Genomic DNA, 17,228 nt, shown 5'->3' with positions numbered 1-17,228 from the left:
CTGTAGAGGTATTAAAAAGCCTAGGAGATCTAGCAATTGATGAACTTCACATATTATTCAACAATATATACAATACTGGGAAAATTCCAGAAGATCTCTGTAACTCTATTTTCATAGCAATACCAAAGAAAGCAGGTGCAGTCAGATGCGAAAATTTTAGAACTATAAGTTTAATAAGCCACATCAACAAAATACTGTTGCGTATAATTATCAACAGGCTAAGGAATAAGATTAACCCCGAAATCGCAGAAGAACAATATGGATTCCAACCTGACAGAGGGACAAGGAACGCAATATACCTCCTCCGTGTTTTAAGTGAAAGAGCTATACAGGTTCAGACCCCACTATACCTCTGTTTTGTCGACTACAAAAAAGCTTTTGATAGAGTACGCCACGAAGAAATACTAAAACAACTGCACTCCATTGGCGCTGATGAGAAAGACCTCAGACTCATGCAAACATTATACTACACCCAGCAGGCATCTATCAAAATCGGAAACTCTACAGGAAATTCCATTCCTATTAAGAAAGGAGTCCGTCAAGGGTGTGTTGCCTCACCAGATCTGTTTAATCTATACCAAGAAACAATCATGAGGGGCATAAATAATATGGAGGGAATAAAAGTGGGAGGTCACAACATAAATAATATAAGATACGCAGACGATACGGTACTCATTGCAACATCAGAAATCCAACTTCAAAAGATTGTTGACAAAGTGGTAGTAGATAGTGAAGCCAAGGGAATGGAAGTGAATATCACCAAAACGGAATGCATGGTAATACAGAAAAACCCCGAAAACAACAACACCTGCAATATAACGATTCACGGCGAGCAACTTACCAACGTAGAAAGTTTTAAGTACCTAGGTTCAATAGTGACAACAGATGGAAGATGTAACCGAGACATACGAGCAAGAATAACTCAAGCCAAACAGGCCTTCATGGACCTGGGAAACATTTTGAAAAACAAACAGATGTCGTTCGGGATTAGATTCCGAGTCTTGAAGTGCTACGTGTGGCCAATCTTGTTATACGGATGCGAAAGCTGGACTACAAATGCAGAAACACAAAAGAACATTGAAGCTTTTGAAATGTGGTGCTTGAGAAGGATGCAGAGAATATCGTATACTGCACACAAAAAGAACGAAGAAGTGCTAAAACAAACATACCAACAAAGGAAACTAATGCCCTTAATAGTGGATCGACAACTATCCTTTTTCGGACACATAGTAAGGAAAGATAAGAAGGAATACCTGGCAAGTTGTGGAAAAATACCTGGTAAACGCGCCCGGGGGAGACAAAGAAAAACACTCATAGACCAACTGAAGGGCTTCACCAACCTAACAATCCAAGAGCTGTTTGAAAAAGCAAGAGACAGGGAGGAATGGAGAGAGATAATTCATGCAGTATCCGAAGCCTGGACCAGGCATGGAACCTAGAAGAAGAAGAAGATATATATATATATATATATATATATATATATATATATATATATATATATATATATATATATATATATATATATATATATATATATATATATATATATATAACAGATCTTCGTGCTAATAAATACATTCACATAATATTCAGCTGTTTACTGTAAGTAAAAATGCGTTTGCATCACCCGGCAGTTTGTTTTGTTTTTCTTTTTAATAAAAAAGAAATGCAGATTAAAAGAGCTGCCAATCCACAATGCCAGTGGTACATCGGGAAAAGAGTTGAGAATCAGGATTATTCGGTTGGCAGATCTGCATGTCTATTGCAAAGTTTTTGTTGTCCCAATTTCATTCAATAACCTCATAAGACTGTAAATATCTCAACAAACAACCTTCAACGTAGCCAGACATCAACAAGATCGTCATCACATTCCAGCTTTCCACTCCACCAAACACTTACAAACGTTCACTTTTACTCATTCTATCCTTCAACGATACGACTCTACGACTCTGAAACAACCTATTGGAGCCACTGACAATTAGTCAAATACAGTCAGAGCCACTGACAATTAGTCAAATACAATCAGAGCCACTGACAATTAGTCAAATACAGTCGGAGCCAATGACAATTAGTCAAATACAGTCGGAGCCACTGACAATTAGTCAAATACAGTTGGAGCCACTGACAATTAGTCAAATACAGTTGGAGCCACTGACAATTAGTCAAATACAGTCGGAGCCACTGACAATTAGTCAAATACAGTCAGAGTCACTGACAATTAGTCAAATACAGTCGGAGCCACTGACAATTAGTCAAATACAGTCGGAGCCACTGACAATTAGTCAAATACAGTCGGAGCCACTGACAATTAGTCAAATACAGTCAGAGCCACTGACAATGACAATTAGTCAAATACAGTCGGAGCCACTGACAATTAGTCAAATACAGTCGGAGCCACTGACAATTAGTCAAATACAGTCGGAGCCACTGACAATTAGTCAAATACAGTCAGAGCCATTGACAATTAGTCAAATACAGTTGGAAGTAAATCACAGATCAAATTCTCAGCCACAGAAATCTCTAGAGACTGAATGTGTGGCTGTAAAGGGAGATGATAGATGAAAGAATGAATATATAACACAGTATGGTGATTATGTATCTATGTCTGTGATTGCAAATCATTTAGCTCAAAGAATACGCATTTTCCTAATTGACAGATTCGGGAGCCTGCACTATTGTGTGATAAACATCTGACAAAGTTGATGAAATCGTTCATGCCAAAGCAAAATAAGAAAATACATGAAAACAACAACAAACAAAACAATTCCAAACAAATCAGCCACACACAATTTTTCAGATGCATATCTTGGTTTCCTGATTGTAAGCCAAGAAAATCACTATCTAACCAATGACACATGTCTATAAAAACATTGGGTAAAACTATCCAATGAAAATTCGTTAATTTGGCACATGATGAAGCAGTAGTTCCGTGTCCATTGTTATCGTTATCGGTAGTTTTTAAATCTCTTGCAAAGTGGAACAGTTGCCATTTGAAGCCATCCATATATTCATACATTTTTAAAACTAGATAAAAATCAAAACGTAGCCACTCTCTGCAAATCTCACTTTCATACCATATTCATAAAAACGTTCTTCTTCCCAAGGTCAAGTACGCAGGCACTTTTATAAAATAATGGTGACTTCAGCAGCTTTTAATCAATATTTTGGACTGGAATGTACCGGACATGGAATGATAAAACACACTTGAATGATAAAAGGACACAAAGTAATATTCACATACTTTACAAAATTGCCTCCCTTTTTTCAGCTTGACTATAATGACAACTAAGTATAAATCTGTTTTTGTTTTTTTTTTGTTTTTAAGGGTTTTACAGCGCTTGCAACACATTAAGGTCATATCAGCGCCAGTAAAAAGGAAGAAAATGGGATAGTAAAAAGTTCTAGAATTACAATAAAGCATCTAAGAAAATGGAAGACAAAGGGGAATTGGTTCAAATAAGAAACAGGTGTAGATTCCAAAAGCACTCTATCAAAGTACTTAGTTTGAGATCACTTACTAAAAGTCTCATCCAGACACAAGCACAGGTCCCAGCTGAGAGGAAAACACTCAAATGTTTTACAAATCATATAAAATATAAAGAAAGCATAATACAGTGCATAACAGAGAGATGATTTACAATGAAAAAAATATCATCTCCCAAAACTAACTATACATTCGACTGTTTCCCTCTCAGCCAGGGCATCTGGTCAGGACCAGGACAAAACCAAGTAATCTCATTCCAAGACAAAGACAGAAAGCATGTTGGAAAACAGATATAAGGGGATAGAAGACACAGTATGTACCCCCCTGCCCACTATGGGAGGCCAAGAACCCCACCCAGTAAGTATAAATCTAAGTGTTGAGCTACTGATAAAGCATGACAAGGTTATCGATGTTAGTCAACATTTGAAATAGGACAGGAAGTTTATATATACGTAATGAAATTTATGACAAAATGTTGAAACCAGGAGTATTTTAATATAACATTCACAATAACCATTCAAATTCAACCCACACTTTTCCATGTTTCTATATAATGCTTTTTTTTTTTCCTTCTCCGGAAATATATTACATTGAGCAATTAGAAAGTAAATAATAATAATGGTAATAATAATAACAACAACATAATAATAATAATAATAATAATAATAATAATAATAATAATAATAATAATAATAATTATTATTATTATTATAATAATAATAATGATAATAATAATAATAATAATAATAATGATAACAATAACAATAATAATAATAATATAATAATAATAATAATAATAATAACAATAATAATAATAATAATAACAATAATAATAATAATAATAATAATAATAATAACAATAATAATAATAATAATAATAATAATATAATAATAATAATAATAATAATAATAATAATAATAATAATAATAAATAATAATAATAATAATATAATAATAACAATTAATAATCAAGGGGCAGCGTGGCTTAGTGGTACGGTTTTTGCTTCGTACCCGAAAGGTACCAAGTTCAATCACTCACCGCTGCGTTGTGTGGCCTTGAGCAAGTCACCTTGCCCTAGCTCACTTTGCGGCGCTGCTCTGCGGCTCACGCCTGGGTTATTCCAGTCTTCCCTTGGAACAGATCCTAAAGACAAATTTCCCCTTGGGTCTGAATAAAGGAAATTTTTATTTTTATTCTAATTTTATTTTTTAATAATAATAATAATAATAATAATAATAATAATAATAACAATAATAACAACAACAACAACAACAACAACAACAACAACAACAACAACAACAATAATAATAATAATAATAATAATAATAATAATAATAATAATAATAATAATAATAATAATTCTTCTACAAGGAAAAACAAAACAAAAAAAAAAGATAATAGATTTTTTTTTAAGTGGTTATAATTCTACACTTCCGTTTACTACATATTTACAAGCTTCCTTGTACACACAAAAATAAAGAAAGAAAGAATAAAAAAAATAAAGAGTTGCATTTCACTCTAAACTTCAAAAATGAAGTACAATTCTAATAGAAGCCGTTGTATTCGTATTCACAAAATCCTGGTCCATTCACTTCCTCTGCAGGAATTCCTCGTCTGAAAAAAAAAATGGTAATAGAATTATGAAGAGAAAATTTGTAAAAAAAAATAATTATAGCAAAACATCCACGTAACGTACTGAAGGCGATTTACAAGAGGCCCTAAGCCAGCAGCACCACTTAAAATGTAGTACAAGACATGAGCCATGTAAAGTGGTACAACAAGGCCAGATACTCGTTTTACATCTGAGTAGAGTGATAAAATGTGACTAAAGAGCCTTTAGCACTGTCCACAACAAGACTAAAACCAGGGATCCACAGAGCAGAAGCCGAATGTCAAAACCATAAAGCAGCACTGTAAAAATGTTGATATAAATCAATTATTTGTTTCCTTTTTTGTGTTTTGTATTTCAAAAAGTCAAAAACAAAATAAAAATAGAGTTGGATATTCACCATTGCAATTTAAATACAGAATAGCATTCTTAAAAAGGACCTGATCTTTCAAACAAACAAATAGCAACAACAACAACAAAATAATAAAAAAATAAAAACTGGGACAGAAACAACTAAAGGTTAATGTCTTGTAACATTGACCTATCAAAAATTAGATTGTTTTTCAGACTTGAAAAATACTGACAGTCAGCAAAAATCCCCTTCAATTTGTTCGACAGTCGTGACTTTACTGTTCAGTATTTTTCAGTTCTCAAAAAAATCTGAGTTACCAGACTGAAATAAAATGTCTTTCTATTATTTATCTATATTTTAATTGTATAGAAATGTGTGCGCTTGGCTAAGAAACTCACAACATTGCCATCCGGAAGTATAACACAAAACTATGTGTAACCTTGAACGTTTATAGTCTGGTTAATACGGATTAGTGAGAATTACTCATAAAGATGGATGGCTAAAAATAATAACAAAGGCCTGAATAACAACCTTGAGACAAGAAAGATGATAAAAAGTAGTAAAGTTGTCCTTCAGAGCCATTATCCCGGTACGAAACGTAACAATAGTAATTGCTTGCTACCATTTGGATAGGACACTAGGGTATCACAAAGTACTTTCCACCAGAACTAACACAGCTACCCGATCACTGCTGGGAGGACAGTGGGTCAGAAAAAAACCCAAAAAAAAACCACTTGATTTCACCCAGGTACAATCCTGGTCCCTTCTCGTGTGACAAGACGTCTCTACCAACTGAGCTATCGGGGTGACAAGTTCTCACTAAATTCTCTGTTATAAGAGTGAGGCAGAAAATGATTTTATTAGAGTAAAGGGAAAGAAAGAATTTTTTTTTCTTATTTTAAAGAATATACTTCATAGACAATATATGGTAAGATTTAATAATAAATAATATATGAACCAATGAACAGTTCAACAAACTCTTCCAAGCCAATTTTGTAAACCGAAAATGTTTAACCCACCTGATCATTCGGCATCGATGCTCAGATATTCTTGGGATAGCTTTGGTATAATCATTCACTTCCTGTGGACTCCAAAGTCTTTCTGCAACGGCAGATGCTCTTGGCCTGAAGAAACACATCAAACGATAATGTTGTGTTGCTGATTTTCAACGTCGTTATAATGGACTATGCAAACAAATTTGTTCACAATCTACTATCATAATATTCTATCTATCTAAGAGTAACCATGTCAAAACTAAGATTTTATTTTGATCCTATATCTTTTTTTTTTTTTTGAGAGTTTCCTCCCCCCTCCCCACAAAAAAATCCATATATTTTGATATAATCTGTACATTTGGTAGGGTTGGGTTAAGAGCAATATCAAGTGGGCCACACAACCAAAAGACATACCAAGTTCGTGAGAGGACCACAATGTTGTCAACATATTCTCCCCACTGTGCCACTTCCCCTCCAACCACAAGCGATTTCTGTTTGGCCGTTCCTGCGGGCGTTTAAAAAAAAGCAGTAAAAATAAATTACTATGTTTTCTGACCATAGAATTATATTGTATAAACGATATTATGTTACTGGGGGTGGGGGGGGGGGGGGGGGACGGGAATGGGGTGCCTGATGAGGAACATGTATTAAAAAGGAATAATATGTTTGTTTTTGTTTTTAAGGGTTTTACGGCGTTAGCAACACATGAAGGTCATATCAGCGCCAGTAAAAAGGGAGAAAATGGGAAGTAAAATGTTCTAGAATTACAATTAAAGCATCCAAGAAAAGGTAAGACAAAGGGGAATTGGTTCAAATAGGAAACATATGTAGATTCCAAGAGCACACTATAAAAGTAATTAGTTTGAGATCACCTAAAAGTCTCATCCAGACACAATCACAAGTCCCCACTAAGAGGAATACACTCAAATGTTTACAAATCATATATTATAAAAAAACATTTTTAAGGGTTTGATGGCGATTGCAACACATTTAGGTTATATCAGCGCCAGTAAAAAGGAAGAAAATGGGATAGTAAAAAGTTCTAGAATTACAATTAAAGCACCCAAGAAAAAGTAAGACATAGGGGAACTGCGAACAAACAGGGATCAGATATAGATTCCAAGAGCACACCACCAATGTACTTAGTTTGAGATCACCTATAAGTCTCATATGGACACAAACACAAAATCCAACAAAGAGGAATACACTCAAATGCCTACATTATACATTCAAAATAACAAATATAATAATACATAACAGAGAGATGATTTACAAGGAAAAAAATATCATCTCCCAAAACAATAACTATGCATTTGACTGTTTCCCTCCCAGCTAGTACTCCGGCCAGGGCCAGGCCAAAACCCAGTAATCTCATTCCAAGACAAAGACAGAAAGCAAGTTGGAAAACAGATATAGGGGGATTAGAAGATGAAGTAAGTACCTCCCTGCCCACTATAGAAGGTCAGGAACCCCACCCAGAAAAAGGAATAATAATAATAATAATGATGTAAGCCATTTATATCACACCTATTCCACATACAAACAGCTCTAACACCTTTTCAATACATTTTTAATGCCAGAATTACTGGTGAATATACATTCTTTTAAATAAAAATAATTTGTTTTTTTTTCAATAAAAAAAATATATAAATGAATGAATAACATAAATCAATCAATCAATCAATCAATCAATAATTCAATCCAAAATTACCTGGGACATTCATTCTAAGCAATACAAACTATCAAACAGAAACCGGTCTCAGTCTACCAAATATTTTCTAACAAAAACAAATGTTTAAAATATTCCTTCCTACCGTTAAAACTGAGAGGCTCACACTTGTAGTACTTGACCCAGTCACTGCCATAACTCATGATGTTAATGTACCAGCAGGACGACAGGAGCGTGTGGTAACCCATCTCTGTTACTTTAGCCATCTCTTTCTCCCAGCCTCCCCTCCACACGTGGACCACTGTGTCGTTCCGAACCTGGAAAAGAAGTGAATCAATTATTTTGTGTAATACAGGATTTTCTAATCCACGATAGCGTGGGACAGTGGTACGGTCTTTGCTTCGAACCCAAAAACGTAAGTTCGATCACCCGCCATGCTGTGTGGCCTTGAGCAAGTCACTTCGCCCTAGCTCACTTTGCAGTGCTGTACTGTGCCTGACACCTGGGTTATTCCAGTCTTCCCTTGGAATAGACCCTAAAGACAAATTTCCCCATGGGGATGAATAAAGGGAATTTTTTGCTTTTTTTCAATTCTTTGATTCCATGATGTGGGGCTGTGACAAATCAGTTGATTTCCTAACGTTCCAACACGGGTCACAAACAAAAAACGGCAGCACCTACAATTACTCTCAATAGCTATTTATCATTTTTCTATTTTTTAAAAATTGCTTTTGTAAAAAGCCTTGTAAGGCTCTTTGAGCAATTTAAGTGGATTATACATTATATGACTAAAAACAAAAAACAAACTCAGGCATTGTTTTGTTTTTTGTTTGTTTTTAAGGGTTTCACGGCGCTTGCAACACATTAAGGTCATAATTCATAACTCAATTTTCTCCATCTCTTCCATTGTCACATAATACTAGATAGACTTGATGGGCCACAAACCTGACAGAACTGACAACTTGAACATTTAAAAATTCGTAATCTTTAGGAGATAAAAATTGTTGAAGTCGCTCGAGTTAACTTTTAAACTAATCAATTTACCCTGACAAGGATTAAACAACATTTCAAAAATCCTTAAAATTATGTTGTCTGCCATCAACTTTCATTTTCAATAAGTTTTAATGACATAGAATTGCTCATGAAGTTCTGAAATTGGAACCGAAATTTCGTAATTCTATGAATTCTTCGTGGTAGAACGGAGTTGTGACCTGATGTTGGAAAAGTTTATTGGTTGAAAAAAATAATAATAAAAAAAGACCAAACCTTACCTTGGCTCCATTGTCTAGCACTTCTTGCCAGATCATATATCCCTTTTTCAAGTTGCCAACAATATCGAGCAGTCTACAGGGAAGATCACAAAGTTTAAGTTTATGTCATCAAGCGTTCAGAGACAAAGAGTTCAAGTTTATGTCATCTAGCGTTCAGAGACATAGACTATAGAGTTCAAGTTTATGTCATCAAGCATTCAGAGACATAGAGTTCAAGTTTATGTCATTGAGCGTTCAGAGACATAGAGTTCAAGTTTATGTCATCGAGTGTTCAGAGACATAGAGTTCAAGTTTATGTCATCGAGCGTTCAGACACAAAGAGTTCAAGTTTATGTCATCTAGCGTTCAGAGACATAGACTATAGAGTTCAAGTTTATGTCATCCAGCGTTCAGAGACAAAGAGTTCAAGTTTATGTCATCGAGTGTTCAGAGACATAGAGTTCAAGTTTATGTCATCGAGCGTTCAGACACAAAGAGTTCAAGTTTATGTCATCCAGCGTTCAGAGACAAAGAGTTCAAGTTTATGTCATTGAGTGTTCAGAGACATGGAGTTCAAGTTTGTCATCGAGTGTGCAGAGACATAGAGTTCAAGTTTATGTCATGGAGCGTTCAGAGACAAAGAGTTCAAGTTTATGTCATCGAGCGTTCAGAGACATAGAGTTCAAGTTTATGTCATTGAGCGTTCAGAGACATGGAGTTCAAGTTTATGTCATCGAGTGTTCAGAGACAAAGAGTTCAAGTTTATGTCATTGAGCGTTCAGAGACATAGAGTTCAAGTTTATGTCATCAAGCGTTCAGAGACAAAGAGTTCAAGTTTATTTTCCCGAACATTCGGAGAAATAGAGCCCGCCTTATAATTAATGTCCATTTTAGTTAGAGTTATCCTTCCCTTCTTGGTCTAACAGACGAAGTAACATGAATAAAATACTCCTTTTTTACATGTTTTTATTCAAGAAATCTTCATCTTGTCAGTCATTCTATGAGCACCACGTGCTGTGTAAGGTTCATGTACCAAATGTAAAAATTAGAGATAAAATCACCATTTAAGCTAATGATTTCAAAATGAGATATACAACTTCTACTGCTATAACTACAACTACTACTACTACTTCTACTACTACTACTACTACTACTACTAATACTACTACTACTACTACTACTACTAATACTACTACTACTACTACTACTACTACTACTACTACTACTACTACTACTACTACTACTACTACTACAACAACAACAACTACTACTACTACTACTACTACTAATAATAATAATAATAATAATAATAATCATAATAATAATCATAATAATAATATTACTAATAACGATGATGGTGATGATGGTATATCATCTAAAATAATAACAAGTAGCTAATTAGTACAAAATCCCAAAGCAATGTAACTTAAATGTGAACCAACCAAAAAATTCAACTGTATGAATAATTTTAAATGTTCAATCCATACTTCTGCATGTAGTATCCTTCCAGTTTGGCAAAGTCCAAGTAGAATTTCATATCCACCATGAATTTTGTAATTTTGGGGTTGCTCTTCCTGGAGAGAAAAATAGAAGTTTGTCTCATGTGAACTTTCTCTGAAAAATGAAATGTTGTGACCTAATTTCCTCCACCCAGGTATGGGACAGATTTTTTTCACTGCGATATTTGTTGGGATTTTTTCTTTTCTTTTGGTTTTGTTTTAAAAATAAAAATTTTATATGTTAATTTGGAAGTACGCTTTGAGAAAAACCTCTTTATCAGAACTTCTGTATCTTTTCAAAATGTCAACACCTAAATAAATCAATTCATTAAAAGCGATGTGTGTTTTCTAAAACGTATTTCAAAAATTAGGATTATTGACAGTTTTCATGGATGCTCTGGAAGTTTCAATTACTCAATTGCACAATGGACATGTTTCGGGTGAGGGAAGTTTTGTTTTGTTTTGTTTTTTAAATTCTGATCCCTTTGTCCATCCAAAAGTGATGAGGTAGATGGGTCTGGTAGATCTGGTAAAAGTAGGATTTAAAATAAACTTGAGTTCGTATTGGGTGAAGCTTTCAGTTTTGTGGTATTTTAAAAAGGTCTGGTCGGCCCCCCTGATTCGAATCTCCCACTCTTGGCAGCACAGATTTGAGTTCCTAAATTAGTCTCTTTACTCGATTCCACTCACTGCATTCAAGCATAAAATGAGTACCTGGCTGTAACAGAAATATATCAGTTGAAAAAAAAATGTTAACAGCCCCTTTTAGGCGCAATGTCTCCACTTACACTTTAAGCATTGTTGTTAGTTAGAGACCCCTTGCAAAGCACCTGGAGCACATTTAGTGGATATTGCGCTATATAAAAAATGCCAAGCTCAAATATTATCACTCAGAGAGAAAGTGCACTTTCCAAATCCATCTCACCAGCAACTGAAGCTGACCTCGTCCCCTCCAAGATGGATGTAATGATCAGGGAAGGTTCCCCCAATCTCTTTGAACAGCTGGGCCAAAAAGGTGTACGTTGTATTTAAGATTGGGTTGATGGGTCCATAGTGGCCATTGAATTTACCCTTCGTGAAACAAGGGGTCAAAAGGTCAGGAATTCCTTTACCCCAGGATAGGCTGTGACCTGTATACAAAAAATGTAAAAAGTGATAGATAAAACACTTCTATATTAAGTTGCCGTGATTTAACAATACTTAAAGAACTTTGAAATAAATAACATATAAATAATAAAAGGGAAGAGAAGCTTCAATTTAATTTACAAAGACAGATGTTGTGGCCGTTTCGAGTTTCCCCTTTGTCAACAAAACGCAATGAATGAAACACCAAAGATGAGTTATCGGGAACCCCAATATCATTATGACAGCAAATTTATTCAAAACAGAAGAACCATTTGTAAGAGGAAGCTCAACTATGATTTGTTATCTATATCTACAGTGTGACTATAACAGTGACTGTGACTGGTCCAAAGCAAATAAAACAAAAGATAACTGATTGAACTAAACTACCTGGTGTGTCAAACTCTGGCATGACTCGAATTCCCCTTAGACGTGCGTATTCGATGATTTCTGCCACATCACTGGGTGTGTAGATGTGTGTTTCAGCATTGTAAGCACCCTGAAAATGAGTCAAAGAAAGGATAGCAATGAAGTAAAGCAAAATTCTATTAACAATCCATAACTTTTGAGGCCAGTTTGAAAATTTCTTATGAGAAAACTATTTGTTCTTTACCAACTACGATCAGTGATATGAATTTTTGTGTTGCACGTTTTTTATTACATGAGCTTTTATAAAGCGCAATACCAACTAACTGTAATTAAAATGTTTCATAAGGCATAACAAGTAGAAAACGGTAAGGGCTGCCTGAAGCCGGTGATCGTAAAATACTAACGAAAGAGTGAAAATGGAAAGGCTTCGTATGGGAACAAAACAGACAATGGACGTTTCGGGTACAAACCTTTCGTCAGCACAACAATACACAAATAAACGTGGAAAACAAATAAAATATAATGAAAAATAACTTGTATCATCTGTACTCAATGGTGGTTGCAGTATGAATGAAATGTTAGCGTGGCGTGAAACGTCCATTGTCTGTTTTGTTCCCATACGAAGCCTTTCCATTTTCACTCTTTCGTTAGTATTAAGGCATAACAAGCCAGCGCCAACAGTAACAACTTCATGTGTAGGGCAAGTCTTCACATCTATATGGCGCTGCTATAATGAGATAATGCTTATACCAGTCAAGTTCTCATTTTACACACGATAAAAGAGCCATTTCCAAGGACTCGATTTTGCAAAACCTAGATTGGTACTCAAACCAGTGACTGAAGGCCACTGTGATACTAAAAGACCAAATTACACAAATTAATGTCACATACATTGAAAATAGACAGCAACTGAAATCTGAAAACAGCCAATCACATGCAGCATTTGAATCTATGAAAATGTAAGAAACCAATACATAACCCCCCCCCCCCCCCCCCCCAAAAAAAAAACCAAAATAAAAAAACCGAACAACTCATTTGTAAAATGTTCTTGTACAATATTCTAATTATGTAATTATTCTAGGCAATTTACGAAACAGATGTTATGATTTCTATAACTGTTTAAGAAAATGGAGAGTGAGATTGATTGTCATCCAAATGTATTTTCCCATACCTTTCTGCTCAACTCAGGAAAGGTTTTACTGACATAGGGAAAGGAAGGGTCATCCACGATGTGCCAGTGGAATACATTCAGTTTGTTCATGGCCATTGCATCCTGGATCAAATCAAAACCATCAAAACGTTTTCATCAAAGTCACACTAAAAAAAAATTATTTTTTTATTGAGCTTTTATATAGCGCAATATCCACTAAACGTGCTCAAAGCGCTTTACAAGGGGTGGCCAACAGCAACATTTACCATGTAGGACGGGACATGACGCCTTTTAGGCGATATTACAATTTTTTCAGACATATACAACGCTGTTAACGGCCCGGTACTCATTTTACACCTGAGTACGGTGAGAGAATGTGAGTAAAGATCCTTCTCTAAGGACTCAACTATGCGCCAATAGAGGCTCAAACCAAGGACCTTCCGATCCGAAAGCGAGTGTCATACCACTAGACCACATAGCCATACTAAGCTGCGAGAAGCTGTGGACTGTAAAATGTAATAAACGAAATTGAATATAACAATATATATATAATATATATAATATATATATATATATATATATATATATATATATATATATATATATATATATATAATTTGATCAAATGGATAGAAAATTAAAGTGAGTAACTGTGACTCATATATAAGGGATGACAACAAAACACAAAAATTTGAGATTACAAAAAATCACAATTTGTCAAATGTGGCAACAATGTAAATGTATGGAGAGGGTGTTGGATGTTTTGTTGTTTGTCTCCTGACGAAGGCCAAGGGCCGAAACGTTGTTTGTTTTGTGTCGTTCCCTTATATATGAGTCACATTTACTCACTTTACATTTCTATCCATTTGATCGAATTAAGGGCTTGTGACTTTTGAAACCATGCTCACTGAGCATAAACCTTTAAGTGTGGCAACTGCTGCATACAAGCTTATGTGAAATTAATATTTGAAATAAATATTTTGGGTGCGCATTTATGAAATGTATTTTTGGTACTGACGAGTTTGGTGGTCTGCACCTGCTCCTCGTTTGTGTCAATAAAAACCTGAGATACATCAAGAGAAAGAAAAATGTGTCCACTTCTTCAAGATATATAATGCTCTCTTTTCTCTTTTGTCAGATAATATAAAATACAAACTGTCTAGTCTATTTTTTTAATGGCTATACTATATATATATATATATAACAACCATCTACACAAACCTAAGGTTTGAGACAGTAACATTGTCTTAACTCACTTTGCAGCACTGATCTACTGCAGCTGATTCCTGCATTATTCCAATCTTCTCTTTAAAAAAAAATAAAAAACAGAGCTTTATATACCGCAATATCCACTAAGTGTGCTCAAAGCGCTTTACCTGGTCAACAGCAACATTTAACATGTAGGACTGGAAATGACGCCTGTCAGGCGATATTACAATTTTCCGGACAAAGACAACACTGTTAACGATTAGATACTAATTTTACACTTGAGTATGGTGAGAGAATGTGAGTAAAGAGCCTTTTCCAAGGATTCAACTATGCGCCCAGCGCGAGGCTCAAACCCAGGACCTTCCGATCCGAAAGCGAGTGTCATACCACTAGACCACATAGCCGGAACGTTTTCTTTTGGAATAGCAGACTCTAAACAATGAATTTGCCTGGGATTGAATTAAGGGAATTTCATTTCATGCATTATCTCTGCCAAGGCTAAATCAATCTCTTGACAGAACGGGTCAACAACTCAAATTAACAGCTCCATAAACTAGATTTTGAAAAGGGAATTTCACTCACTCATTTATTATTATTGTTGTTGTTGTTATTATTATCAACCATTTAATTCTGTTCTATCGTTTGGTATATTGCAGTAAACTGATTCTATTGCATCTTACCAATGTTTTCAGGATGTATTTCTTTGAAATGAAGTGTCGAGATGTGTCCAGCAGGAGTCCGCGGTGTGCAAATCGAGGACCGTCATGAACAAAGGATTCATTCACGGCATACTGTATGAAATAAAATAAAAACCAGTCCATTGATTTATGGGAAATACATTCATTACAGAAGGTTGGTTCTCCAACCAATTTTTAAAAATCAAATACGGTAGAAAAGTGTAAAGAGGACCCTTGAATAAACTACTTCTAACGAGCTGATGTGAAACTATCACCCGAAATAATCTAACAAGATTCTGGGTAAAGGACATTCTCATCATTTCAAAAGTCAATGAGCAATTTTAAAAAAATAATTTTACATTAGTTTTGAACTCATGATCCATGCTCTGTCAATAAGTGAAGAATTAATAATGATGGTGATAATAATAATAATAATAATAATAATAATAATAATAATAATAATAATAATAATAATAATAATAATAATAATAATAATAATAATAATAATAGGAAGTAGAAGAAGAAGAAGAAGAAGCAGAAGAAGAAGAAGAAGAAGAAGAAGAAGAAGAAGAAGAAGAAGAAGAAGAAGAAGAAGAAGAAGAAGAAGAAGAAGAAGAAGAAGAAGAAGAAGAAGAAGAAGAAGAAGAAGAAGAAGAAGAAGAAGAAGAAGAAGAAGAAGAAGAAGAAGAAGAAGAATATGAATAATAATAATAGATATTTATCGTCCATGAATATGGCAATTTGTCATTTAGTTACATGTGCTATAAAATTACATAACAATTAAGAAAATTCATCGCCTAACACAGAGTGAAAACAGGTAAATAACAAAAAGCGAAAACAAAATTTAGTCTTGTTGCTTTTTCTCAACTATAATATAATTAACCGATAGTAACCTTAAAGTACAAATCTTAATCTCACATCTAAACCAAAAAGAATAGTACAGAATGTCCCTTTAACAATGTCAGTAATTGAAAATCAAAGAATAACTCGGTAGCACGTCTTTGACTTCAGAGGCTGGATGGATCTACCTGAAGAGTCGTCCTTGGTTCTTCAGAGTCATTAGGCTCATGGAACCGGAGTTTATCCCAATTTCTATAGCATGAAATCTGAGGCCATTAATAAATATCAACGATGAAGATATGTTAAATTTCCAACGCAGAGTGCAATCATTTCAATTTATGACATTAAAGGAGGAATCCACATGTAATTCATATGTCTATAACTTTGCATGACTCGGAATTAACTTGTGAGGCTGTGTGGGCTTAGTGGTATGACACTTGCTTTCAGATCAGAAGGTCCTGGGTTCAATTCCCGAGTGGTGAATACTTGAGCCCTTGAAAAAGATTTTTTACTCATATTCTCTCATCGTACTCAGGTGTAAAATGAGTACCTGGCCATTAACAGCGTTGTCTCTGTCCGAAATAAAAATTGTAATATTGCCAAACAGGCGTCATGTCTCGTCCTAGATGTTAAGTGTTGTTGTTGGCTAGGGACCCTGTAAAGCGCTTTGAGCACGTTTAGTGGATATTGTGCTTTATAAAAACTTTTTTTTTTGGTGTTTTTTTAAATCTGACAACCTAAATCCTACCTGACCACTCTTGAGTCTATAAACCATCTGACTGAAAGTCTCTAGACCTCTTAAAGCACCCCACACTTCATTCGCCTCAATACGAGACTTCTGGGGTGACACTGTCAAAACATCTGAACAATGAAAAGAACAGATGGAATGAGGTAAGGCTCGAATAATAATAATATCAATAATAATCATAAAAAATAATAATAATAATAATAATAATAATAATAATAATAATAATAATAATAATAATAATAATAATAATAATA

General features: G+C 34.6%; 1 protein-coding gene across 2 annotated transcripts in view; it reads right to left on the bottom strand.

The window, feature by feature from the left end:
* Nucleotides 1-4,438: 4,438 nt before the first annotated feature.
* LOC144966091 (beta-hexosaminidase subunit beta-like) overlaps nt 4,439-17,228 on the bottom strand; it is a 17,140-nt gene continuing 4,350 nt past the window's right edge. For both annotated transcript variants that reach the window (XM_078902156.1, XM_078902155.1), the window contains exons 3-13: nt 16,975-17,087; nt 15,390-15,500; nt 13,522-13,623; nt 12,372-12,480; nt 11,785-11,989; nt 10,848-10,934; nt 9,382-9,454; nt 8,256-8,427; nt 6,856-6,946; nt 6,466-6,570; nt 4,439-5,099 (exon numbers count right to left, since the gene is read on the bottom strand). In XM_078902156.1, coding sequence (XP_078758282.1) covers nt 5,030-5,099; nt 6,466-6,570; nt 6,856-6,946; nt 8,256-8,427; nt 9,382-9,454; nt 10,848-10,934; nt 11,785-11,989; nt 12,372-12,480; nt 13,522-13,623; nt 15,390-15,500; nt 16,975-17,087 — 1,238 coding nt within the window. In that variant the 3' untranslated portion in view covers nt 4,439-5,029. The remainder of the gene's footprint in view (nt 5,100-6,465; nt 6,571-6,855; nt 6,947-8,255; nt 8,428-9,381; nt 9,455-10,847; nt 10,935-11,784; nt 11,990-12,371; nt 12,481-13,521; nt 13,624-15,389; nt 15,501-16,974; nt 17,088-17,228) is intronic.

This window comes from Berghia stephanieae, chromosome 2 (assembly GCF_034508935.2).
Source record: "Berghia stephanieae isolate SIO BIC M18660-M18661 chromosome 2, UCSD_Bste_1.3, whole genome shotgun sequence".
Lineage (NCBI taxonomy): Eukaryota > Metazoa > Mollusca > Gastropoda > Nudibranchia > Aeolidiidae > Berghia > Berghia stephanieae.
The sequence above is the reverse complement of the archived record's forward strand: the minus strand, read 5'-3'. Positions and strand labels throughout refer to the sequence as shown.